The 26,735-nt window shown below is 34.9% G+C and overlaps 1 protein-coding gene across 2 annotated transcripts in view; it reads left to right on the top strand.

Moving 5' to 3' along the window:
- ATRNL1 (attractin like 1) overlaps positions 1–26,735 on the top strand; it is a 525,478-nt gene that overhangs the window by 213,231 nt on the left and 285,512 nt on the right. For both annotated transcript variants that reach the window (XM_056352650.1, XM_056352649.1), the window contains exons 22-24: positions 12,012–12,106; positions 12,742–12,820; positions 14,031–14,188. In XM_056352650.1, coding sequence (XP_056208625.1) covers positions 12,012–12,106; positions 12,742–12,820; positions 14,031–14,188 — 332 coding nt within the window. The remainder of the gene's footprint in view (positions 1–12,011; positions 12,107–12,741; positions 12,821–14,030; positions 14,189–26,735) is intronic.

Genomic DNA, 26,735 nt, shown 5'->3' with positions numbered 1-26,735 from the left:
ACCCAATAAACCCACCAGTCAAAGGAAGAGATTTATTCTATTTGTGCATTTCAGTTAACAGTACTTTTCTTTCCATGGCCAAAAAATGTCGTGAATTAATGAAAGCACAGCTGTATCTAGTTCCTGGCTTATAGTAAAAATAGTGCTAGGAAAATAGAATATTTCTTTTAATGTCTGGCAGCTGTTTGAGGTGGAAATTGAGTTTTCCAAGTCACTTTCAGAAAAGCCTCAGTGAGCCCTGCCATGGTGGCCAACGTTCCCTCTCTCAGGCAAAGAATAAATCTCTGAAGAGTGGGTGACTCTGCTGGGGCTGAGAAAAACAGCCTTTTGAGCTCCACTTTCCTTCCTCTGTTATTTCCATTTGCTTAGTTAAACCAAATGGTTTATTATTTTATATACTTAACTGCCAGCCCTACAAGCTAAATTTGTAGGAAGCAGGGAAAACAATCTGGGGTTTTTTCTTTCTCAAGTTTGTCAGTCTGTACTTTATTCTATACTAAGGTTTGAGGTATTTCCTCCTATCTGTTTTAAAGACTGTAGGCTGGATTAGGCAATATTACAGATATGTAATCTCATTTGTGAATGTTTGGAATTTTAACATTCCCTCAGTGTTTTCTGCTGAACGGGCACTCAATTCTTAGCATGAGCAAAAAGCAGTGAGAATGTTATTATTTAAATAATCAGATTTTACTTTAAATATACCTAATGAAAAGGTGCTCGTGTTATGTCTTCCTTTCAAAGATGTAATGCAAAAGGTTTTCTGCTCTCCAATGTGCAAGTACTGTGATTTAGCATATTATATTTTTTTACAATAAAAATACCTGCTGCAATTCATGACTTTAAAATAGAGGAGACTGCACAGTGAGGTGTACGATATGCATCGTTTCTGTCCAGTATGAAGTACAATTTTGCTGAAAGTGTTCTGGATTTATTTGCTATGAGAGATTTTTGTTCTCAGAACTGACATGTTAAAATTGTTTGAGAAGCAGCAAAGAATTTCAGCAAAGTTGAAACATCTCAACTTCAATTTACATTGTGTGTTTTGTACAAATCATGTAGAGTCAAGCAACATGGGGTAAGTTCTGACATTTGGGCTGTAGATTTAAGGTTTCTTAAGCAAAGTTCAACTAAATAATGAGAAAAAAGGAAGGAAAAGAATTTTGAAAATGTTGAGATATTACACGAGTACCTACTTATCTGTAGTCAATTTATGAAGCACATGTTCTGTCTCCTCCTAAGGCCTGATCAACCACAGGTTGTTTCTTTAATTGCTGATATCTGTGTTGAATTATTCAAGAACCAGGATAAAAACTCTGCTAATATTCTACATAGAAGTTATTGTGTGAGTAACTTCTGAGTATTCTGAATTTATACGAAAACTTGAGCATATATATGCATAGAAACATTAAAAAAAATAAAATTAGTATTTATACTTTTGCCATGTCCATATTATGGGCATTAATCCATTTTAGAAATAAAAATAAATTAATTTCTAAAAGGAAACAAAGTACTTCATAGGGTTTGTACAATAAACTGAACAGTATAAGAGCAAGATTTAAAATAACATTAAAACTTGACTACTTTATATGGCAAGAAACACCCCTCTTTGGCAATAACACATGAACTCAAACAATAATGTTTCTTAGATGTGCCAGTTCAGTTGTCAGAACAAGCAGATCAGAGATCTTTTCAGTGTGTATAGGCTATATAACTAAAGAAAAAAATTAGAATCAGGTTAGTGAGTATTTGTGCTAGTATATTGCAAAATGATGCTGCATATTAAAGTTGTAATATTGAGTGTTGTAAAGCTGGTAAAGCATCTAGATCATTATGAAGAAAATTTCATGGAGAGATAAATTTGAATTTCTACCATAATATTTTAATGAGATTTTTTTTAATTGGTTTTGTTTGTACTTTTCCAACACTGCAAGAATTAAGATATTACAAAGACTGTCCATTGTGACAAAACAAAAGTTCATTTACTGAGCATTCCTTACTATCAAGTAATAAGATTTATATTTTTAGCTTATTGTAATGCCATAAGCTTTAAAATGCTCCATCATCAGAGATGTCTAAACTGTTTTTCTAACATTGATGTTTAAATAACTGCCAATCAATGCATTCACTTTTCTTTATTCTTGCTTCTTGTGCTAATATTTGGTTCATAATTCTCTTCTTGATTTCCAAATTCTGTGTATAGACCGTGGTCCTGGGCAGAACTTGAAAAGGGTCTGCAGCTGTTCGCAGAACCCCCATCTGTGGTTGCAGTTGTTTAGGTTAAGAGTTTGGTGATATATCTATAAAAAGAAAAAAAAAAAAAAAGAGGTCTGATTGTGGTCCATGTTCAACAGCTTCAGTAGCATCATCTTCAGACTGTGTGCTAAAAAGAACCCAGGTAATTATGTATGTTCCTCGTTTTTTAGACCTCAGCAACAAGTCTTTCTTTGTTTACCATAACATTGGCAGATCTAGATATTTACTTCTGACAGTTACAATGAGATGTCTCTCACCTAAATAGCTTTTTAAAACTTATGTGTCCAGCCTTAAATTAGCCTTCTAGGTCTTTCTGTAGTCAGTAGAGAGAATCAAGGGTTACTTATCCGTCGTGTGAGCACATCTGTCTTCAGAAAGTTTAGTCAATATAGATCAAGCCTAGATTATTAATCATGTTTGGATGAATAAAACTTCAACGCAGGTCAGATTTTTCTGTATCTGGACCTCCCTTAGCATCAAAATTGACCACTTGTTAGACCTTTCAAAAAAGCAGCTGAAAATTCCATAAAAGATTTTGGTTTAAAAAAAGAATTGGTTAACCAATTTGCTGATTATGACACTAATCACTATGTCTTTTTGTGGGCTTTTTAGCCTAATATGGTTGGGTTTGTTTTTTTTTTTTTCGTACAGAAAGAAAACTAACGAAATGTTGTTGCTATATGTTTTCTAAAAACTTTGAACTTATGTGAAATTGATTCTCACATGCTCTTTCTTTACGTGGAAAAAAGCATATAAATAGTAAATGCTGGAGTATTTTGAAGCTCATTCCGCTCTCGTTACATTTAAGCAAAAATGCAAGTTTGGCTAGTTAATAATAAAGACTTCGCAGTAAATGACTTTTTGTGTTGTCACAATGGACAAGTAATGTCAGATGCCAACGTATTTCAATATAACAATGCAAATGAGGCAGTGGATGACTGCTAGATACAGACAACAGAGGAATGAATCAGGCAGCTACACTGAAAGTTCAAAATAATTATCTTGACTGAAAATAGGTCTGGTGGTAAGCCCCTAAATTTGATGTAATACAAGGAGAATTTATTTTGGTCACAAATGAATATGATGTATAGCATTTGATAATGGAATTCGGTTTCAAAAGCAACGTGATTTTTGCTAGTATAGAGGAATATGAATAGGATTCTCAGCTATCTCTTACTGAAAATAAAGAACAATCTCTAGAAAGAGCAGCAGAAAGACAAACTGCCTGTGCAATGAAGTGGTAAGAGCAGGAATTTTAGAATCAGCATGAATAGAGAGTTTCTTAAATAGAAAAATGTGGGAAGACTGATTGTGATGGGTCTGTTATTGCAACCACGAGGGAGGTTCTTACAACCTTGATTTCAAGAAATAAATATAGAACAGCACTATTTTATGAGGTTTCTATTCACAAAATAGAAATTATTATTGTTATCTGGAAAAAAAGTGAAAAACACTTTAGTCGTTGATCAGGTAAAGACTGTGACCCTTACCTAACACTTATAAAATGTGATAACTAGGTTGTAGTTGGGAATGAGACTGTGTTGTGAATGCGTTTGGTTGCATGCTCTGTTTGTATGGCTGTCTGACATGTATTACAGTACTTTTGACTTAGAACTTTCGCTAAATTTTAACTTTTGAAACCAAAATGCTAGGCATATTTCTCAGTAATTCTGTATGTGTGTGATAATCTTTTGCCATGTTGTTCTTTTTCAGAAATGTGTTTTAAGAAGCCATGTGACAGGATGTGGGAGAATGGCCAGTGGCCAAAGTTAGGAAACCCATGAATGTGTCCAGTTGTTTGTGCTCTTGCTCCCTTTCTGGGAACTCAGGTTCATTCTTCCTTCTCTGCTGAAAGATGTAGTAAACTGGGATGCTCTACTGGAAAGATTTGGGGAAAGGGAGAAGCCAGCTGAAAAGTGCTTCTCTAGAATTTACTCCAGCCTGATTTTTAAAATTACTTAATAAAACCCCTTTATTGAAATATAGTATTTAGGCAGTGAGTGCCAAGCAAGTAGAAGAATTAAGGTTGCTGGAACAAGCATTTTTCATTTGAGTTTTATTAGGGCATGATTGTACAACTTTTAATAACATGGCTACATACTATTTCCCCATGAACTTTCCCTCTACAGTGCACTGAATGAATTTGTAGGGGACGAATCAGTGATAATGTAATGGAAAGATTAATATATGTTCCTGTCCTGTTTTGTTGTAAAAGGGGAAAGAATTACAATGAATGATGGAAGGAACTGCAAAATAAGAACGATCATATGTAGTGTTATATAATTCAAAATATAAAAAAAATCTAACTCTAGGTATTTCAGATTGGCTAGTCATGATTAATGGGTGTTTTTGTCCTTGGTCTCTTCGTTTCATTTCCTGCCCTATAAAATGGGACTAATAATGCCTGCTCAACTGACAGTAATGTTGTAACAAATTCATTAACTTTTTTGAAGAACTTAGAAAATGATAGTGATGAATACTATAGAAAGCCACATTAGAAATTAATTCTGTCTTTAGAAAAGGGTTTTTGTAGTATGTAGTAAATGAGGCATGGGCCCAACACTGAGTACTGAACATAGAACAAAGTGTTGAATAGCTGCCTGTTAAGTGAGCACTCACCCAAAAATAATTCACAGGCACCCTTGATTGTAGTGGTTCATTTTACAGTCATAATATTCCTCTTTAACACAGCATTTTGTATATAACTCTGTCACTGATTCATACTAATCACACTAAATTTTTAAAAAACATATTTTAAAAATAATTACCAATGTAATTATATGTTCTTAGAGAGTTGTGGTAACACTCAGAAATACTGAAGTAGAATTTCAAATCAAGACTTCTGTCTGGCCTTTGTTCTTTTGGGAACATTCTGACATTTTAGAAATAGCAAAATTTTATTTTAATACAAAAGCTTGCGTATGGGAATAGGTCTGTTCCTCGTTGGATATTAATATAAAACTCTCATATTAAGCTATATTAACCATATTAAAAGTCATGGGCCTTCATTAAAAAAAGAGAACAGTTTCTTGAAAATTAACAGCAATACTAGGATTAAACGATTGCTTTGAAATTTATTTTCTTCATTTAATTAAATGGCTTTCTTTGCCTAATTATTGTTGTGTTCTCATATGTGCTCATTACTGACATTTTGAATCGATTTTAATGACTCCTTGTGAAGGCAGTCAAGGGTTTTGAAAAAATCAAAGTAGAGATGTGAAAAGAATAACCAGATCTCCTTGTTATATTTGACCGTTGATGATGTCAGGATGGTATTGTGGTCTCCCGACGTTCTTTTTCTATTTTATTCAATGATTTTTTAATACAAAATGAAGCAACATTCCTGGAAACAGAAATCAGACTGTAGGACTCTCCTCCCCCTGCTGAGTGCCTGTGTCATTTCACTTCCTCTGCTCTCTTTCTTTCCATGTGCAAATTTAATCTTTTTTTCCCTTGCTGGTGTGAATCCTTCTGCTGCTTCTCTCTTGCCTACACTAAGATGATGGGGCACACACCCTGCTAGGCAAAAACAGGAGGAGCTGGGTTCAATACTATCAAAAAGAAGGCACCCCCCACCATGTTTTCCTGGTGAAAGCTCTGAAGAGGAGGCTATGCTGCCGTGACTTGGTGGCTGATGTTTGTAGTAGTTGTGCTTGCGATGCACTGGGCTGACTCTTGGAGAACCTTTGGCTCAAAAATATCCAGCTGTGGCTCCCAAATATTAGGAGGTGTGGTGGTGGTGGTGGTGGTGGTGGTGAGGGTGGATTTAAGCTCTGAGCTGTGGGCTCTGAGTTTGGGTAGGGGATTTCTATTTCCTCAAGAAATCTTCCTGTGAAACTTCAGACGTAAAAGTTCAGGGAGGTTGTAGATTATACTCTAGTGTGTGGCTGTTTAAATTCTGTCTGTCTGCCACTTGAGTTACCTGTATCTTATATCAGATTTGAGATGAAGTTCAGGGCTGTAGAGCTGAGCCAACAACACACTAAGCATTTTATAGTCATTTGTACCAGCACAAAGTAGGAAGGGATTATTGCTGTTGTAGTGTGATGGTGGTTTCATCTCCTTCCCTTGCCCATTGGTGTAGGGAAACTCTGAACATCAAGGTTTTTTTTTTTAAATAATATATATTTCAAACATGTTAAGTGGGAAAATGTAAACATGGAAGATATTGATGGCATAAAAAAATGAAATGTTGGATGTTAGGATTTTCCTGAAACAATCCAAAACTAAGGTGAAGCTGTCTTCTGCATATTTCCCAAAGGGATATGTAGAAAAGCAAGAAATTGTCAAAAAAAAAATGGTGTGTTTCAGGTAAATTCTTTTTCAGTTAACATTTTGAAAAAGAGAAGAAGGCAGTGCTCATTCTGTAAGGTCATTAACATGTTTTCCATAGTTAAGAGACTAATCTATGCAGTGTTCAAGATAGTTAACTACCTAGTCTCTTTGCGAAAATTGTAATAGCTAATCGACACTTTGTGAATTTAAAATGTGTTGAGAGTTAAGTTTAAATAGAGGAAATACGTTTTGAGAAAAAGGTGGGATTCATATTCTAGATTTTTTAAATTATTAAAGAAAAATGAGAGTCACTTTAATGAACCATAGAGTGCATCAGTGATACTTCTAAAGAATTATACATTTTGTTCTATAATTTACTGAAACAATTCTGTAAGTTTGTATACTTAATTTTTGGATGCTAATGGCCATTTATAATATTTTGATTGCTACCTCTTGTGGAAGTGTTGTTGTTCGAAAATAAACAAATACGTTTTCAGTGTTCACCAGATTTTGAAAACAGTTTTAGTCTTGTTTCTATAGGTCAACCGGATGAAAATTGAAAGATTGTTTTATCAGGTGTCACACATGTGGCAGTTGGATTATGTTTAGAATTTGTTATCTTTGTGCTTTCTTCATTGTCTTATGCTACGATATAAATGCAGTGAGAATTTTTTTAGGTTCTCTTTATATGTGATCCAAATTTATTTCCTAATTAATCTGTTCTGTGTGTGCCTTTATAAACAGAAGCACTTATGAAAAGTCTCATATTTATGTAAAGGGTAAAAATACTTATGGTGGCTTTTTAAAGGTTTGCAGTAGAAACAAATACATGGAGTAAAATCTCAGTCTTCCCTAAATTCCTGATTGTAAATGTACACAGCAATATGTATCAACAGGATATACTGAGTGTACTTTAAATAGCTTACAATAATAGCTACATTTAGCTATTACACATTTTATTCTTTATACATTTAACTATTCAGAACAGGTCGTACTCTTACAACTAAATTTTACTTTAAATGTTGTATTTATTCCCAGGCTAAACCATCTAGGCTGAATGGCATATGAATTCAGAAATACGGTGTGATGTACTGTGTAACTGTTGAGCTTGCTTATGTGCACTTACGATGTATTGGCATAGATTATGGTTTAGGGTTATGTTCAGCACGGGGCTTGGAAGTGGGAAGGACAGCTGTTCTGCCTGCTGCAGTCTGTAAAAAGTGAAGCTTTCTGGAGGAGAGGGGTATGATATTTTCCCTGAGAGCTGCTCAGTATGTGTGGGGGAAGAGTCTCCTGAAGTATAGATTGAAAAGGTGAGGAGGAAGGCAAGTAAGAAAGACGGCAGCAGGATGTATTAGATAGTCATCTTTATAATCCCTTTTAATTTCTACTCTCACTTTGAATTTCCTCTTAAATTAGTTCTACTAATTTATATTCTAATAAAATCTAGCTTTAGAGCCTTCCAGAGGTTTGGGATGTGCAATTTAAGAATAGGCCCAGGTAAATCTTTCTCAAAGTTTTGTCCAACCAAAATGTATCCTGAGTATGAAAGTAAATTTTTCTCGAAGCTGTGAAACTTCTTCAGCATACTTCTGCAGTCTTTGGAAAGAGGGGAAGGAATGTTTGCTCAGTGCCAGCTCTTTCATTTGCACCTGACTTCATTTGCACTGTTGAATCACAGGACTGCATTAGGCAGAGCTCTCTGCTTCACTGAAGTTGTACATCCTTTAGGTATCTTCTGTGAATTATAATTGTGTATGAAGAGATTGGTAGCTGCCTCCCAAGATGAGTACCAGGAGGCCAACCACCTCAAGGGTGTGTGTGGCTATGGTGAACCCTCTTGCACCCCTCCTGGGAAACCTGCATGCTCAGTTAGCTCTCTGAAACACCCCTACACCAGTGCATGCAGCACGGGGAGTGAATGGGAAGAATTAGAGATCTGTGTGGGGTCACAGGGCCGTGAGCTCACTGCAATTGCAGAGACATCGTGGGAGAGCTCCTATGACTGGGATGCTGTCCTGGCTGGCTCTGTACTTTTTAGGAAAGACAGGCCAGCAGGGAGAGGTGGTGGAGTTGCTCTTTATGTGAGGGAGCAACTGGAATGTGTCAAGCTCTCATATCTAATAATAATTAAGTATCTGATTAATTAATTAACCATCGATTAACGGAGTAATTAATAACACCATGAAATATTTTGGGATATCTTTAGTATAAAAGGTGCTATGCGTAATGAACTTTTACTGTTTTCATCATTTACTGTCTAAACTGCATTGTGGGTAAAAATATCGTACAAAAAATGAAATGAAAGTATTTTTATGATTTGTTACAGTTATGTGGAGCTGTATAGATCAGGGGTCCTCAAACTATGGCCCGCGGGCTGGATACAACCCCCCAGGGTCCTCAATCCGGCCCCTGGTATTTACAGACCCCACTCGCTTCCCCCCCCTCCCCCCCCCGCCCCCCCCCCCCGCAGCCATGGGTTGGGGGGGGAACCAAGCAGCTGCAGATGACTGCCTGCCACTTCATCCACGTGCTGGCCCCCTGGTTAAAAAGTTTGAGGACCCCTGGTATAGATTAACATATTTTATTAATGTAAGAACTTTTCTTGCATTCCTTGAAAAACAAGTTATTTTTTTCTTGGGTTTTAGCCAGTAAAACATAAATATATATATATTTAAAAAAAAAAAAAAAAAAGAAACAACAACAAGAACAGCAACCCCCTGGAAACAAAGTAGTCATATTGTTTTAGAAGTAAATGACTTTGAATTTTTATTAAACTTGTGTGCAGAAAAGCTGTCCATTCATATGACTAGGAGACAGGCACCCTGTGTCTGTTCACAGTTTTGCATTATGATGAGATCTGAGCTATACATTACTGGCACAATCAGGGCTTAGAAGACGACTACGGCATTTTAAAATGGTAATTTTCCAGACATTGTGAGCAAATCAACACACTCTTGGCTAGAAGGCCTGTCTACACTGCTTCTTGCATCTTGTAGCCTTTCCATTAGCCAGAATTTCTGTAGATGTGGAAGCTGTGGTGCTTGCCCACCATACGTTTACAAAAATTCATGCTAAAGCAGTCATTCCTATTTCATTGGACCCCTATTTGACCAGATCAGTAGATTTAGCATATCTATACATTATTGCTAGCCTTTTGGTCTTGCATGATTATTAAAGCTTTTATTAATCCCTTTAATTGGGGTCAATCTCCACTTGCCAACTTTTGCTGTCCTGCTACCTTTAATATGTTCTGCTGCAGTGATAATCTTACTGTTAAATATGTAGATATGGCACACTGACCGGAGTCAATGAGACTTTATTAATTAGATTTGCATAGTTATAGAAGTGTAGAGTAGTATTAATAGATAAATGGGGTGTTTCAATTTAGTATTTATTCATCTTTTGCCTTCGTAAGCTTGCAAAAACCTGATCAGAACTTGTTATCTAAGACATCTAGGTAAGCTTATTCTTATTTGAATAATGGAACTGTGGTGGCTCTGATGCCAAAACAGCACAAAGTAACTGCTCAGAGACAAATTTTGTCTTTAAGCAGAAAAGGTATTTATTTCATGCAACGTTGGGGAGCTAGCCGATTCGCACTGGACAGACTAGCTCCCAAGTTTTCAGTGAAAAGTTAGGTGTTTTATACAGCTTTCCTGAGAGGTTACACAACATCTTTACATACATACTCATTTGATTTTGACACCTAATCATTCCATTCACAATAGGTGGGATCTAGGAGGAGTAGACCTTTCAATTTTCTTTGTTCAACGATTTCCTGACTTGATGGTCTCCTTATCTCCTTCAGGTGCCCACCTTATCTTTTATAATTATTTAGAGTATATTCCTTTCTCAACACAAGCAGAGCATCGCCCAGAGTATTGTACCAAACTCATCCTGACTGATCTTTTTATTTTAAGACCTTGTTCTGTTTCATGTCATAATAAAGTCAAAATTTTGCCTTCAAAGGTCATGGTAATTCCTCTATTGTAACTCCTTTATTTTTTTTTTAGTTTTCTTTCCACACTGTAAAAAACCATAAAATAAAATAATAATTAAAAACCCCACCACCCCCCCAAAAAAAAACCCCAACCACCAAACCCCCCCACCAACCCAACCAAAACAAAATAACAAATCCAAGCCATTTTTTTTTTTTTCACTATTAAGACAGTACAGTGGGCTGTATTCATGCTTCGTTGAACCATTAAGCTTTTTTTCTCTCCTATGTCAGGCTTCCCATGGGATACAATAGAATTTATTTTTTCAGATGTGTTGCTGCAGAAAAGGTGATTGTCAGCAGTAAGCAAACTATTGAGTCCAACAAAAGGCTGACACAGCTTTTTCCAGCTTTGGCTTAATCTTTCACTCTCTGTATTTACTGATTTTGGTTTTATGATCACATATTTTTTTATTTGTAACACACTGCTGGTGTGGTGTTGATCCCATCAAGACATGGATCTGACTTAACTAGGGGTTAATCTCATTCCTCCAACTTCAGGAGCACAACGGGATAGCTCAGAACTTGCCTTCTGACTTGCCCCAATCAGTTAATGCTCCTTCCAGGAAGGGTTAAACATGATTTGGGACATCTGAGGATGGCCCTTTCTCCTTTCTGCACTTATGCCAACTTTAGCTGGCCATCAGGGAGTGCTGTTAGCGTGCAGTGACAGAAACGGCATGAATAGGAACTGCCTGGCAGACTCCGTTCCTTTTATAGGTGGAAAGAAATATGGGCAGAACAAATGCCATTTGGAAGTGAAATGTAATCCTTTTGAGTTAATACTAAACAGCCACTCACTTCTGTACGAAAAGTTTGTATCGCCTGCCACTTAAAATCTCTTAGAATTCTGGCAACTTACAAAGGATGTGCTTGGTGGTTACATAATTTCTATTCAAAATTCCACTATGCCATTTTATTATTAGCAATCCTATTTACTATAGTATCATGCCTTCATACTACATAATTTTACTGTAGATGCAACTTTTTTCCACAATTTTTGAACCTAGAAATTCTAAAATGTGTTATGGTAATGTAGCTATGTAAACCATTTATATAACACAGTAAAGCGTATGATTGTAAACCTAAAATATTTAAATGCATTTTGAACAGAATTTCTGAATAATGATTTCAGAGTAAAGATAGGAATTGATAACACTAACAATTCTTGATACTGTGTTTTGGAATAATTACGAAGAATGACTATTTCAAGTAATGTGTAATAGCTGCACTGACTCAATGTTAGAATCTGTTTCTTAATTTCTTAATTTTATTAATTTTATTTATTTTTTTTATTGCTTCAAGATGTTACAGTGCAAATACTTAAACGGTAAAATGCATTTGACTAATTCTGACTTGAAGATCACTCCATGCTTTTCAAAATAAAAATGAATGTTAAATTTTTAGGTACTTGCATAACATATTATTAATATGTATACACTTTAATCTATTTTATCATTTTTACTTTCTGTTTTGCCCACAGACAGCCTTTTGATTGATTACCAGTTTACTTTCAGCTTATTACAAGAGGATGATCGCCATCACACTGCCATAAACTTTATAGCAAATCCAGAACAGGTAAGAAAATATTATTAACTTTAGACAAGATATGGAGAGTGATGTTTAAGATTTCCATTGTAGTTCACCATGATTAAAAGTTTCCCAAGTGCCTATAAGGTATTAGAGATATTCCAAATCTTTTTGAGCACTGAAAAAGTTCCAGTGCATTCATTGAGAAAACTTTCTAAATGGTGGATGTACTTCAGATCAACCAATACTCCAAAAACTTATCAGATATTTTAATTTATTGTTGTTCCCATGAATAAAAAAATTATCTTCCTGAGAGGAATTAAAGGAGTATACCCTTCACTTAAGAAATCTTTAGTAGCAGATGAGAACAGTAATTTCTGGATTGTAATTAAAATGTAGCCATTTGCTGTGTATTTTTTATTTAGTTTTATAAACAAAATGATTTCATTATTTTTAGCACAATCTGAAAATATAACTGGTGTAGTTATATGGTTACTTGTACCCTGTTCTTACTGAAGCAAAAGAGAGGATTGCCTTTGGCTCTGAATTATTATCATTTCTATTTATATTTAAAATAAAAAATGAAAGATTATTAAAAAGCCTTATATCCATTTATGCGCAATAGAGTTATATTCAATACATTCTGACATACTTTATTAATTGAAATGTATTTTTTTATCTAGTCAAATAAAAATTTGGATATATCAATTAATGCATCAAACAACTTCAACCTCAATATTACATGGTCTATTGGTTCTACAGGTGAGTGTGAATTTTGCTGCGATGACTTTTTCCCATATGATCTCATGATCCTTTAAGCTATTTTAACCCGATTGTCTCTTTGTTACTAATTTTGATAATAAAACTTTACCAAATGTGTTTTCACCATTATCGTTATGCCATTATTAATTATATTACTTAAACCTCAGATGATAATTTGCAATCTGAACAAAGCTTCATTAATATGTTAACTTTCTCTCCTATTCAATTAAAATTAATTTGGTAGGAAAAGCTTGTAGACTATTTAAATTTTTAAAATGACAGTGTTATGAAATGCTGTGATTTTAATTAAGATAAAAAGCTTCCTTAACTACTGCAGAGACTGAGATTTTATTTCTTTGTTTCAGTGTTCAAGCTAAAAATTTAATTATATAACCTTAACATTGATATCAAACAATGAAGTTCTTCTGTGTATGCTGATAAAAAGAACTGCTTATCTATTTTTCTCCAACTTTGAACCCCATTACTGTTCTTTGTTTTAAGAAGGAAGAAAAGCTTTATTTAGATACTGAATTAGTTCTATTGACTTTCTGAAAACATATCCAAGGAGAAGCATGATGCTTAAACTAAAATTGTACTAAAAGAAAAAAAAAAATCTTTTTAAAGAAGGTTCAGAATTTGTCTTACATAAACTCAATAATTTTTTCATCAATGTAATTCTGAAGTATTTTAACATACCATAGTTAGAAATTATATTTATTCCTGCATTTTAACTTAGAGCAGTCACCCATATATTTACAAAAAGTTATACATGTTTAATAGGAAGTATGTTGTTAAAGTTTTCATGAACGTCAAAAACTCTTCAGCAATAATGCAAGACCTAGACAAGTTCACTTTCAAGCTTTATTACCCTTGAGATTTTACTGAAAATGTATATAAATTACTAGAGATAAGTATGTTGTCTGTTTAGTTGACCATAAAAACTTTCTTCTAAAATTCACGTAACTTCTATCAATATTATGATTCATTCATAATCTTTTGAAACCAGAGTAAGAGATTTTGTGAATTCTCTGTATGTGTATGAAATGTACCTAATGTGCCATCTAAACTGTAATATAGGGTTGTTAAAGTTGTAGAATGAAGACACTAAAAGTAATTGAAGAATTTAAGTTTCTTGTACAAATTTACTTTGACAGCTTTAATGATGATTAATATTTCTCATAAATACATATATTGACATATGTTTTTTTAGCTGGAACAATATCTGGAGAAGAGATTCCTGTAGTTTCTAAGGCTAATATTAAGGAATACAGAGATAGCTTTTCCTGTGAAAAATTTAACTTCCGGAGCAACCCAAATATCACTTTCTATGTCTATGTCAGCAATTTCTCATGGCCAATCAAAATACAGGTTAGTATGACCATTTTGTGCTTATAGAATTGTTGACATCTTAGCTTTACATTGAATTTTGTGTTTTCACTCATACAGGAAGTATGCAATTAGTATTATTTGCATGAGATATTTTCTGTGTATAAGAATTATATTATGATACTTTTGCTTTGAGTAGTGAATGAGACTTCAGACAGTAGATTTTAATATCCAAAGTTAAAATTATTGAGCATAAATGTTTATTTGCAATATGTCTTGTGCATTTAGATGTATACATAAAAGAGGGCATACAAATATGTATTTAGTACCTAGATATTTGAGTTTAACCTTCTTTAATCATTAGCTTTCTTAGCCTCTGATTTGCTTAAAGGTTGAATGACTGTATCATATTGCAATATTACAAACTTCACTTAACACTAAGTATATTTGGTTAGACTATTATATTTATATACGGTTGGAATATCTATATTATAGGATATAGATATTAGAATTTGACTTCTTTTGAATCACTTTCACTGAGTATTTTCTGGAGTAGTGAGATATTGTGCAGTTGCAGGTTCAAAAAAGTCAATGCAATGATGATGCTAATTTTTCATAAAAATGCTAATTTTTCATTAAAATTGCTAATTTTTCATAAAATACTTCTTTTGTCTAGAAATTAAGTCACTTCTATTTTATACAGTGGAAAAGTAATGCTAAGTCCAATTATGGAAACTGTTTTAGGATATTAATATTGTCCTCTGTATCTGCCTTCCTAAATCAACAAGATTATTATTTAGGTTCAACTTTTTTATGCTGTGATTTGTTCTTTTCCAAGGAAATATCTGAGGTTCACATCACCCATATAGATTTCTTATGCCTGGTGCTCTAGCAGTAGATAAGATCTTTAAATGATAAATGGAGTTAGGGTGCTTTTCAGAGAAAGCAAGTTTAGTTTTATATGTTAACTTTATGATTCTGTACACAATAGAAATATTATATATATATCCGAGGCTTCCTATGACTTAGGGTTCAGAGGGAAGTCATGGTTCTTCCCTATTCAGAGGCTGAAGTAAGCCAAAAGAGTGACCTTACTTCCCTTGCAACTGATATTTCAAGTCGTGTTCTTGATATGCATTTCATCACTAACTCCTCCTATGCTGCCTGCTATGCTGGCACTGGAGCCAAGACTTGTGTCTTTTGTTGGGAAGGTTTGGGTGCTTTTACCATTTCATTTTCTGTAGGAGAAGGAACAGCTCTCCTCATTATACAAGACGTTTAGTATAATTTGCTGTCAGTCACCTATATTATCTCTATTTTGCATTCAGTTCTCTTCAAGATTTTCATCATTACAAGGAAAAACTGTACATCCCAGCATGTGATTGTTTATTTCCATCAATGGCTCACAGTTGCTTCCTCTATTACTTTTATTATGCATGTTACCTATTCAGCAAGCTTGGAGGGTTGGGTTTTTTTTTTCTTAATTCTGAATAAATCCCTGGTGATTCTAACACGAAATATCCTCTTTTGAAGTATGGTTTCCTGACTTTGCAAAGAGATATGTGATGGCTGTGTCCATACAAAAATTTCCTGAAGGTGTGCTGGTCTACGATAACTCTTCATTTGCAGCTACCCAGGGACCGATTTTATTTTTGTCACTGGTGAGCCTAATGACCTTGGAATGCAAGTTCTTCAGCACTGGATAGCAGCGAATGACTTGCTAACCATAGAAACTATGCAGAAAATGTTCAGTTTCAGATGAAGTTCTGCTCTCTTTATAAAAATGTACTCTAGGTTCCCATTAGTCAGCACCCTTCTGTCCACGATGGCTACGGGCACACAGCTGGGTGCTCAGTCAGTCAGAGTTCTGCAGCCCTCCAGGGAAAACGCTGCCTTTAAATTTCCTGATGCTAAAAGCATTTTCTTTAGCTATAAGATCTATTCTTCCTTGACATCAAAGGAGAACCAGAAATGTGACATAGTTGCATAAGGGGTCATTAGAAAGATGGTGATATAGGACAACTTCAGCTTAGAGCTTTTTCCACAAATAGACCTGTTATCAGCTGTAACGTGGACAGCTACCAGTTTTTCTCAGAAGCATTTAGCAGTTATATGCTGGCACACAAATGTTGGATTTTTTTCTCTTGAATTATTGGAGGAGTTGATGCCACACTTTTCCTCCCTTTCTTGTAATGCAGAGCTGACTGTAAAGTAAGGGTGAACACAGACCCTTAAGCTTAGCTGTTTCAAACTTTCATAGACAACCGTAGTTTGTGCATCTTTTCAGAGGAAATCTGTGTAAAGTATCTTTGTTATTAGAGGGTTCAATTGCCCACATAAGATGGTGTGATTTATCATCCAGACTTACCATCCCTATGGTTGTCTCTGACAGTCCCAACCCTTTAGGTGTATCGTGTCTTATATATCTGTTAAACAGGACTCCATGAGAAAATGCTGTTTCCTTAAATAGGCTAGATTTTTTAACAAAATATGTGGCGAAGCCCCAAGACTTGTTTCTGCTCATTTTTATTTTATTTTGAGGGTAGATGTAATTCAGACTCCACTGGTAATGGAATTTGAAGGCTGTAACGTTTATTGAAAAGCAGTAACTCAGACTGTAGCCAGCACCTCAAATAATGGTCAGTGGTCCCTGAAGTAGTAAGCAGTCATAAAGCTTGGGCTTCTGACAGCTATGCAAATATTAGTAACAGCACTAATAACGTGTTCTTCAGTCTCAGGAAATGAATTTTATGGCCAGGGATTTTTTGTCATTAAAGCTGGTAACAGAGGTCTGTCTTTTTTTTTTTTTTTTTTTTCCCCATCAGTTGCTCCCGTATTCTGAAAAGTAACAAGTGCACATGAAACAAGCAAATACCCTTAAAACATTGTCCTGGCTATCTGGCTGATATACTCTGTCCCTAAGGGCAGCAATAGCATTCCTGCTTGTGGATCAGCTGCTTTCATGCACCTATATCTCTCTCTAACGGTCAAACTTGTAAGCCTGATCTCAGCTTGTGCCTGAGCAGCAAAATTTTCTACCAGTTTTAAAGCTGCATCTGGAGATAATAACAACCATTTTACTAGTTATTTCCTTTCCCTAAAGTGTAAATGAAAGACTCACAAGTGTCTGAGTTTTAATTGGGAGGGTCAGTTTAAATTATAAAGTTCAACCTCAGCAGCAAAACATTGCCTGGAAAAATTAGGTTTTTATTTAATGAAAAAAAAAAATAATTCATTTTTCATCATAGAATAGTTCATCTAACGTTTCCACAGCACAGAACAATTATTGCTGCGGCAAAGTTAGAAGTCATGTTAGTGTACATGTAGAATGCCCAAATGTGTTGAAAAGAAGGAATTTAATTATTCTTAAATTAGCGTACTGCAAGCTTCAGTAGCATATTGTTGAGTTCTTTTTTTTTTTTTTCTGCACTGTTTCTGAGAAAAACTATCTTTGGCGTCCTGAATTAGTTTGTATGCCAAATCAGAACAATGAATTATGGCGAAGATTTACATTTTATTTGTATGTAGCACAACAAATAATCAAAACTACATCATATATAAATTTTCAAGTTTGTTTGTTTGTTTGTTTGGTTTTTTTAAGGACAAAGTAGTTTTCTTTCAGTTTACTGGCTCCTGTTTCAGAATTTATTTTCTTTCCCCTGTTAATAGCCTGTCTGTAGCAACTGAAGAAAGACCGTAATGTAAATCAAGAAGCATATCTACCTTTGTAATAAAATTTACTGCAAAGCATAATTTATTTCAGCATTTTTTTGTTTTAGAGTTCGTTTTGAATTGTTAACATTCATGAATGACTTATATGTTGTAAAAGCTCCATGAAGTAAAACTTGTCAGTCACTGCCATTAGAAGTTACAACTGTAGCACAAACCTAATTACTAAACTAAAAAATAAAGATCAGAGCTTTTTTGGATTTTAAGACCTTTCTGAATCTTGTAAAGGTCATGATTCTGGAATCTTAGCTTGGAAGATGTATACTTATCCACATGTAGCTGTCTTGGTACAGAATCTCCTCCCATCAGTAATTGCATACCTAAATCTAATCCCTATGATTTATGGTGAATGATTCAATTTCTAAGTGCCTTAATGGTTTTCATAGAGACTGCAGAGTAGCTGCGTGTAGCTATGTACGAAGACAGTATAATTCTTGAAACACTGAACAGGTATTGATAATGAAGTGGATACATTAGCTTCCAAAATGACTTTGATATTTCCTTACAGTAAATATAAAAATCCCCTTTAAAAAGAGATTTGAAAGTAGTGTACCAAGAACAAAAACCTGATAAAACCATTGAACTACTATTTGGTTACAATTCTGCAAGGAGCATGAAATCCTTTTGGAACAGAAAAAAACAAGAAATAGAAGGCATCTAGCAATACAGGGTGGATTGGTTTGCAGATGACTGAGGTATAACCTAAAATGTAAATATATACTTAGCTTCAGGTTTCAATAGGCATGATGATATTGATCATAGTGCAAAGTTAGGATTGATAATAATGGTAATAATTGACTTATATTAATGAAAATTATCCTTAACAGACTTGGATGCAAAAGTTGAGCTTAATGTGCTCAGATTAGGCACTGGGTAATATCCATCCTGGAATCCAAAGGAAGTGATATGTGAAATCGCAGACTCAGAGGCAGGAGGGTAAGACTGCAAGGCTGGAGAAAAGCAAATACAAGTTCATGTCTGGATGTAGGAATGAAGTGATTCAGGTAACAATAGATTTAATATTATACAGTGCTTTGGAAAAGATTTTGAAGGAAAGTTATAGTATTTAGTATTTTGTAAGTTTTTATGCATTGACTGTAGGCATTAAGTTAGACAGTAAAGGAATTAGCTGGTGATTGTAAAATGGAAGAATGTAGATCTAAAGAAACAGAGATTTCAGTAACAGATCACATGGCTGCACATGGTACATTTGCACTTCGATGCTCTGCCAAGATGGGTCATTTAGTTACCTTTCTGGGCATAGCAGAGTGGATATATTTAGTTTGTTTGACAGAAAAAACGTCTGGAGATTCAGATTTACATCTTGCATAGAATTTTTTGTTAAATCTGATTAAGATATGTGAAAAGATGTTTTCATTGTTTATTGATTCCAATGTAGAGGTTTTGCTCTAGAGTTATTTTTAGAAAAAAAACTCCACTAAAAAGGCATTAAAAATTAGTTTAAAATTTAAGCCAGTGGGACAGCAGCATAGAAGTAAAGATTCATTTATTTCAGTGCTAGATTCGAAAACTAAGCTCCATTCTTTTTAAACACATTAAATACCATTATTAAAATTTCTGTGGCATAGTTACTTTGTTACAGGTGTATCTGCTACATGTAAAATTATTGCATTATATAAAGTAGTTGAAAATTGCTACTCAAATGTGGACTGTTACAGTAATTATGATTACTTTTTTTTTTGTTTCTGAGGTAATCAAATATAATACCAGAAACCTACTTGTTCTTGCCTTGGAAAATCGACCAGTTAGAATATCTGTAACTTATCTCCTTGCAGTTGCAAGGCCAATTGTGTTGAGAAAAATCAAAGAGTGTATAATATTCCCAAAGAGTTTAATGTACCCATATCCAATATAGCATTTTCCAAAATGCTTCCCATGAATCCTGGAGTATTGCTAAAATGTGGAGGTGTTTTCTGATGCTTAGATTATACCTTTTTTCTTTGACAAATGATAGAGCCGTGGACATTTGTTGTAAAATATACCAGAACAAGGTTGCCAACCATATTGTGCCAACTTCTACACTGATAAATGTGAATGTTAATTTCATTACTCTCCCTGGTACATTTTTTTTTCCAACCACCTTAGAAAAGGTTTAATATGAGCCACCAGAATATCTGTAAATATTTAACAGTGTTGATACATTTCTCAGAACACAGAAGCACTGTTAATAGCTGATGATTTAAGGGAACCAAAACACCTAATTAAGAGATAATTAGTCCTCAATGATGCATCATTTTAATTGGTGTATAATTTGAATGTCTAGGATGAGCTAACTCCTGTAACTGATGTGCCAGTTGTATAGGGTTTTCTATTCCAGACAGACCAAGGCACCATCTACTGGTACTCGTATAATATACAATAAAGATGTACAGATATTTGCTAATAAAAGTTATCTCCCTGTGATGTATCTAGCAAGTAGATACTGAGATTTTATTCTGTAATTTCCATTTCCCTTACCTACTTGATTAAGTAAATAGTAATTAGAACACCTAGAATGAAATATTGCTCAAAGATAACTTTTCATTGTCCAAGAATTTAGATTAGCTATAGGAAAATAAATCAATTATTCATCTTGGAATTTTGGAAGGGAACATATGACAGGGTATGAGAACCTGTTCTTTTGATAACAAGAAAAAACCTTTCAAAGATTAAGATTCTTCATGAAGAAAACATCTATACCTTGTTGAACTGTGGAAGCCTATAAAGGGGATACACAGTGGCTCCCACACAGAATAATTTGAAAGTAAATGTTTTGCTTATAGGGAATCGGAGTGGAAATAAGATGATGGTGGTAGGGAACAGATATTTTCATCCTATTTATCATGACTGTCAGTTCTAGAAACCTTAGTTACCCTCTTTAATCAGAATTGTATAGATAAATGTGAACAATGTACTGGATTTCTGTTTCTCATATTTTTGTTTATATTTGGGTTTGTGCCAAATCCATGTTTTTTCAATGTTTCTTAGTAAACAAAATGTCAGTAGCCCAAAATAAACTTCAAAATTCCAGTGTAAGGTGTTTGTGAAGTAGGCATCTCAAGAACCCCACATCTGCTGAGTAGCAATGACAACCTTGTCAGCGTTACCAATGTGACCATGGTCTTGACACTGACAAGATTTTCAGGTTCTCAAGTTAGAGTAGCTTTTGGGTTTCCTAAGGTCTTGTGGTTACAGGTGGTTTTGCTGGTCAGGCTTCTCTGAACTGTCACTCAGAGCTACAAGGTACCTGCACTGACTGGATCCCTTGTCTAAAGGCACAAACAAGAGCTCATTTACATCATAGCACTGTCCTCCAGCAGCAGCTCATGGTCACTTGTCCCAGGAGTTGAAGACTCCAAATCTGACCTACAAGCACTGAACCAATAAGGTATGTCATGGTGACCTGTCTCTGAGACAGCAGTCCTGGAAACAGTAGTTTCCAGCTCTAGGTAAACTTGGCAGCAGTGACTGAAAATACAGCTCTGGGTTTTTGTTTAGGAATTCAGAGCTTAATTCCTTAGACCACGGCAAACCAGCTAGAAACTATGAGGCTGCTTACAGCTGAGTTTGCAGAGCTCTCTGACTCCCAGCTTTCCAAAAGCACTGAAGCTTCAAAAGTTGCGGCTATTTATCTGCAGGAACATTCTCAGAAGTGAGCTAAGATGCCATCAGCATCCTCAGCATGAGGAGTCCTACCTTAGATTAACCAGGCATTCATGCTTAAGAATGTTTATTTTAGTGTATCAGTATTTTTGACAGTGCTCAAATATGTAGGAGTTATTGCAGTCACATATTCAAGGAGTTAAACTGTACATACGCTACTAGAAGACAATTCTTGAGAATGGAATAATTGCCTTATTGATCTTTGAGACCTCTTCTAAGTTATTTTTGTTGTGACAAGATATTTCATGTAGACCTCTATTTTTGGCAAAGCTAGTTATTAATCTTTTAACCATGTGGTCAATGTGTTAATTTCTACGATGAAATAACAAAATGAAAATATTAGTCTGCAAGACCCCAGGATTTTCAAATCCAGAGCCATTCTGTAGTCCCTCATATATCAACTAATACGTAAATGGTTTGTGCTGAGCTAACCAATATGTAGATGTGAGGAAGTCAAAGTCCCCAAATGCCATTCCTGAGAAACACAGAAATAGCACAGTTGGGCAGAATCCCAAGCTCTTTGTTTATTTAGCAAGACCAGCTCAGACCTGCAAACTTGACTTTAATTCTTTATTATCAGGAAGCTAATTGCATTTATTTTGAAGAAACAGGAAAAAAAAAAACAAACCACAAACCGCTTGGTCTGTATTAGACAAATATATTCTGTGCCTTCAGGGAGGCAGTGCAAACACCTGTTAGATGTAGATAACTAGATAAGTGTATTAAATAAGAGGGTGGAAAGCTTGCAGGTCATCTGCTTTTTTAAAAAAAAATCTGTCTTTAAGTACATTAGTTACTTGTCATTACTTTTTCATGTAAGCACTTGATTTCATTACTACCTTGGTGTTATATCTCATAGATGATAAATCCAGAAGGGGCTGCTGTGACCATATAATCTGAAATGAGACATAAACTAAAGCATAGGCTTTCACAAATTAATTGCTGTTTGAACTAGACCATATATTAAAAAAAAAAAGATCCGGTCTTGGCTTAAATATTTCCAGAAATTGGATACGCACTAGACTCCTAATATATAGTTCTGACTGTTAATTATTGCCACTGTTTAAAAACATGTGATTCATGGTAAGTGTAGCTTTCATGGGTAGTCCTGAAATATAAATTTATGCTAGAAAGAAAAGCTTCCCCCTAGAAAGGATGTGCTGTTGCTGTAAATACCATGTGCTCCATCACTTTTTCTTCAGCTTTTCTCTAGTCTTGCTGTTGTTCTTGTGGCTTTTTCCTGAACCCTCCAGTATTTCAGTCTCCCTTGGGAATGATGGATACCAGAACTGGATATGCTTTTCCAGGCATGATTACATCTGTTTCAGATACAGAGTTAATTATATGCTTGATGGGGCAGAAGAAGGGTGCTTTTCAGCAGCTCCCCCTTGGACCACACTGTGCTGCTGAAGGAAGTCGAGCAACCTCAGCACCACCTTTCCCACTCTTCTTGCAACTCCAATCCTTTTCGCTACAGCCATCATTTTCATCTATACATCCAGAGTTACCATAGCCCTTTCATCACAGCAGTGGGAATGTAGTTATTATCTACCATAACCACAAATGTTTTTCATTGTCACTGAGTCCAGAATACCATCCTTGAGAATGATCTTCATTCTTTGATTTGAGTTTTAAAATATTAAAGACAGGTTTTATTACTTTAACCTTCCCCTTATCCTCCTGTACAAATGGCTTGGTAAAAGTGACTTATTTTCCTTTTCTTCCCTCAGCATGCAAAAAAAAATATATTAATAATGATATGGTTTTCTTGCCAGTTATTGACAAAAGCTTTAAATAGCATTAGAAAACAGATTCAAGAATCTCACTGTGCCTTGCATTAGAAATACGTTTGCACAAATGTGAATCTGTATTTGCAATTACATTTCACATTAGTTAAAGTTTAATACATGCCATGTTGAATTCATATTATTCTGGTTTCTCAAAGTGGTGCTTTTACCAGAAGGATTAATGCAGTCTCTTTGTATGCATAAGTAGGAAAATACCCAGAAAGAGTAGAAGTTCTGTTACTTGTGTTGCTGTGTATGTTGTTGGGGATGGGTTAGGAGGGGATCTGTGTAGGCATGAATTAGACAGAAGTGATCTCCTGTGAAAACATGTAGGAACTGCTGGTTATAGAATACTTGTTTTGAACACATATATTCTTGAAGTTGATAAAATGAATTTGTAGACCAATATGCTCTATTCCTACATTATTATTTATTTTGAACTTTATTCATAGTTCTGATCTTTCATTCCGTTACCCCTGGATGTACATACCTTACAGAGAACTGGGGGATGGTGAATCTTCTGCCTTTCTTTCCGTCCTTTTTCTTCTTGTTTCATGATGTCCTCATTTTACTTTCCTGTTTTTTCCATTTATTGTTATACTTTACCATGACAAGAAAAATACACAAGACTGACATTGTTACAGATTGCAGTCTTGTTAAAATTGCTATATTAACTAGCAGTCCAGGTAGTGAAAAACCATTCAAGCTGTCAGATATTCTCAAATGAGTGAAATAAAAGCTGTTTGTATGTATAAAGAATCGTTATTATGCTTTTGTCTCTTAATACCATCTTTGTGCAGGCTTTGAATTGTTTTCATTTAAGGTAATTTTATTTTTGTTTTATTCCCAGTGGTAGTGTCTGAGAAATTCTCTGCTGCATACATATGAGAGTTTTACGGAAATGACTAATTTTCACTGGTAACAAAGTTGTTTTATAAATTATCTCTAACGGAAGTGTTTCATGCTGGACTTCTTCATCAAATTAATATAGATGTAACACAAAATTCACTTGCTGTGGATACAGAAGTTCTGAGTCTGGGAAACACACAAGAGTTTGTTGGAAGAACACCTGAAGGTCTCCAGTCCAATCCCCTGCTTAGAGCAGGGCCAACTTGAAAGTTGATCTGATTGTTCAGATCCTTTCCCAGTCAATTATTTTCAGTGTATCTCATGTTGCATTTTATGTCCATTGTACCTCTTTTCTGTGCACACAACCAGACAAGGATCCGAGAACTTCAGAAGACTCTATTATTTTCTCTGCAACCCACCCATTAGGTAGTTGGAGACAGCGATAAGATCCCTTCTTTGCCCTTTCGTTAAGACATTCAAAATTAATGACTCATTACTATGTGATAAAATGTGAGTTCAATGAATTTACAGAAGACATTAAGACTGGTCCCAGGAATTCAGTGCAATTCAGTGCATTCTCCTTGAAAGTCCCTCCAGCCCCAAGGATTTAAAAATAATGAAAATGGTTCTAAATCTTGAGGTCATTATTTAAAATAATAAGTTGTATAACATAAATACAAGTTAGTTTGTTTTGGTATTTTTTAAGCTGTTAGGCCTTTTGAGCTCAATATTTATATCTGTCTTCTTGAAGAAAAAAATGTTACTTAAATTGCATCTGGATAGTCTAAGACAGAATGAGATGTGGCTTTTGTAGACACTAATCCTAATAACCATAAAACCAAAATGTGTGAATGGTATTTTCTGGCATAAATATAGTTTTAAATTTTATTCTGTCGGATCTTACTTTTTCCCTCTTAAAGTTGCTGTCCCAGCAGGTGGTTTCTTTGGAGACTGTCAGCCCGTTATTATTCCTGCATAGGTAAATTCACATGTAATGCTAGGAAGCGATATGCTCAGAGGTTTCTCCTCCAAAAAACACCCAGGAAAATTACAAATCTTACCATGGAGGGGACTTTGTACTACTTGTAGTTGCAAGCCACAGCCATTGTACAGAGCAAAACATGTGATGAGCCTTTTCAGTTTAAACTTTCTTTTCACCTGTTATCTTTCCTGTATAGTATAATCATCATCCTTATTAAAATTTGGGGTTTTTTTCCCACTTTCTGTCGTGATTGTTTAAGTATACATTTCTATATTAAAAATTTGACAATGCTTGTGTGTACACACCAGAGATTGGAAAGAACAGTAAGGATAAAATGGGGAAATAGTGTAAAGCAGCAATTAAACTGAAATATAAGGGTGGAAGCTTTACAAGTTTTTATTGTTACCATTACACTTTGCGGAGTTTGTGGTGTCAGCGGAGAAAGTTTTCATAATGTATATTCAGAAGGTTTAAAAGGAACCTTTTTGGCTCTGCTTTCTCACTGGGGATGTATTCTTGCAACACTAATTAACATGAGTGCAGTGTAACTGTATCGCTGCCTTCATGCCAAAGTGAAGGCGTTTGGTGGCATTCTTTGAAGTGCTGATGTCAGCTCTTCGGTGAGGATGTAACAAAAAAATGTGTGTTCTGCCCTAAATAACAGGTATATTGGCACTCTTGTGGTTAAGTCCCATGAGCATCAGTAAGAATAGATTTTTCCTTAGCTGTTGCCTTCTCTTTAGGCATTGGAAAAGGCGAAAAGCTGTTTAATTCACATCATACCTGTATCAAGTACTGTAAGCTCATAATGCTTTTTGCTTTGTGTTTCTGTTTTGGTGTTTTTTGTTTTTTTTTGTTTTTTTTTGGTTTTTTTGGTTTTTTTTTAGAATGATTACACTGGTTTTTTTGGGTTTTCTTTGTTTTGGTTTGAGTGGGTAGGGTTTTTTTTTTGTTGTTGTTGGTTTTTTTTTTTTCCCCTAAACTAATAACACTTCATTTATATTCTATGGGCATTAACCACAGAACTTCATTTGTTTTGAAAATCCTTTTTAAAGCTGTATTCATCTGTGACAAAGCTAGCGGTGGTAAAAAATCAATTGCGGCTGTATTATTTGCAAAGTAATCAATTCACTTCTCCATTCTAACTAAAAGAGGCATCCTGAAGAGCTAGAAAAATTACACTAATCTGATATGCTTGGCTCTTGTCTTTGTTTCATTGTAGAGACTGATACTCATCTCTTTACGTCCACTTCTTTTGAATTTTATTTAGAGTTCATATAAATAAGGGCTACTTGAAGACATCTTCAACTTGAATATAATCACCCTGTTCTTGTGACAGTCCCTTGTTGTATTTGGTCTTATTTTGGTTCTTCTTATGAACTAGGTATATTTTAAATGATGTGTTGATCTTCTGTCTTAATTATTTTGACCTGAACAATGTCTCAAATTAGGTGTTTAAAGGAAGTCTGGAAGGGAAGCATACAGTAACTTCTCAGTCTTTGGTTTTCATGCATACTAAGTATTACTCTGTCCAAGATTTGATTCCATTATAAATCTTGTCATTAAAATACATTTTACT

This window comes from Falco biarmicus, chromosome 9 (assembly GCF_023638135.1).
Source record: "Falco biarmicus isolate bFalBia1 chromosome 9, bFalBia1.pri, whole genome shotgun sequence".
Lineage (NCBI taxonomy): Eukaryota > Metazoa > Chordata > Aves > Falconiformes > Falconidae > Falco > Falco biarmicus.
The sequence above is the reverse complement of the archived record's forward strand: the minus strand, read 5'-3'. Positions and strand labels throughout refer to the sequence as shown.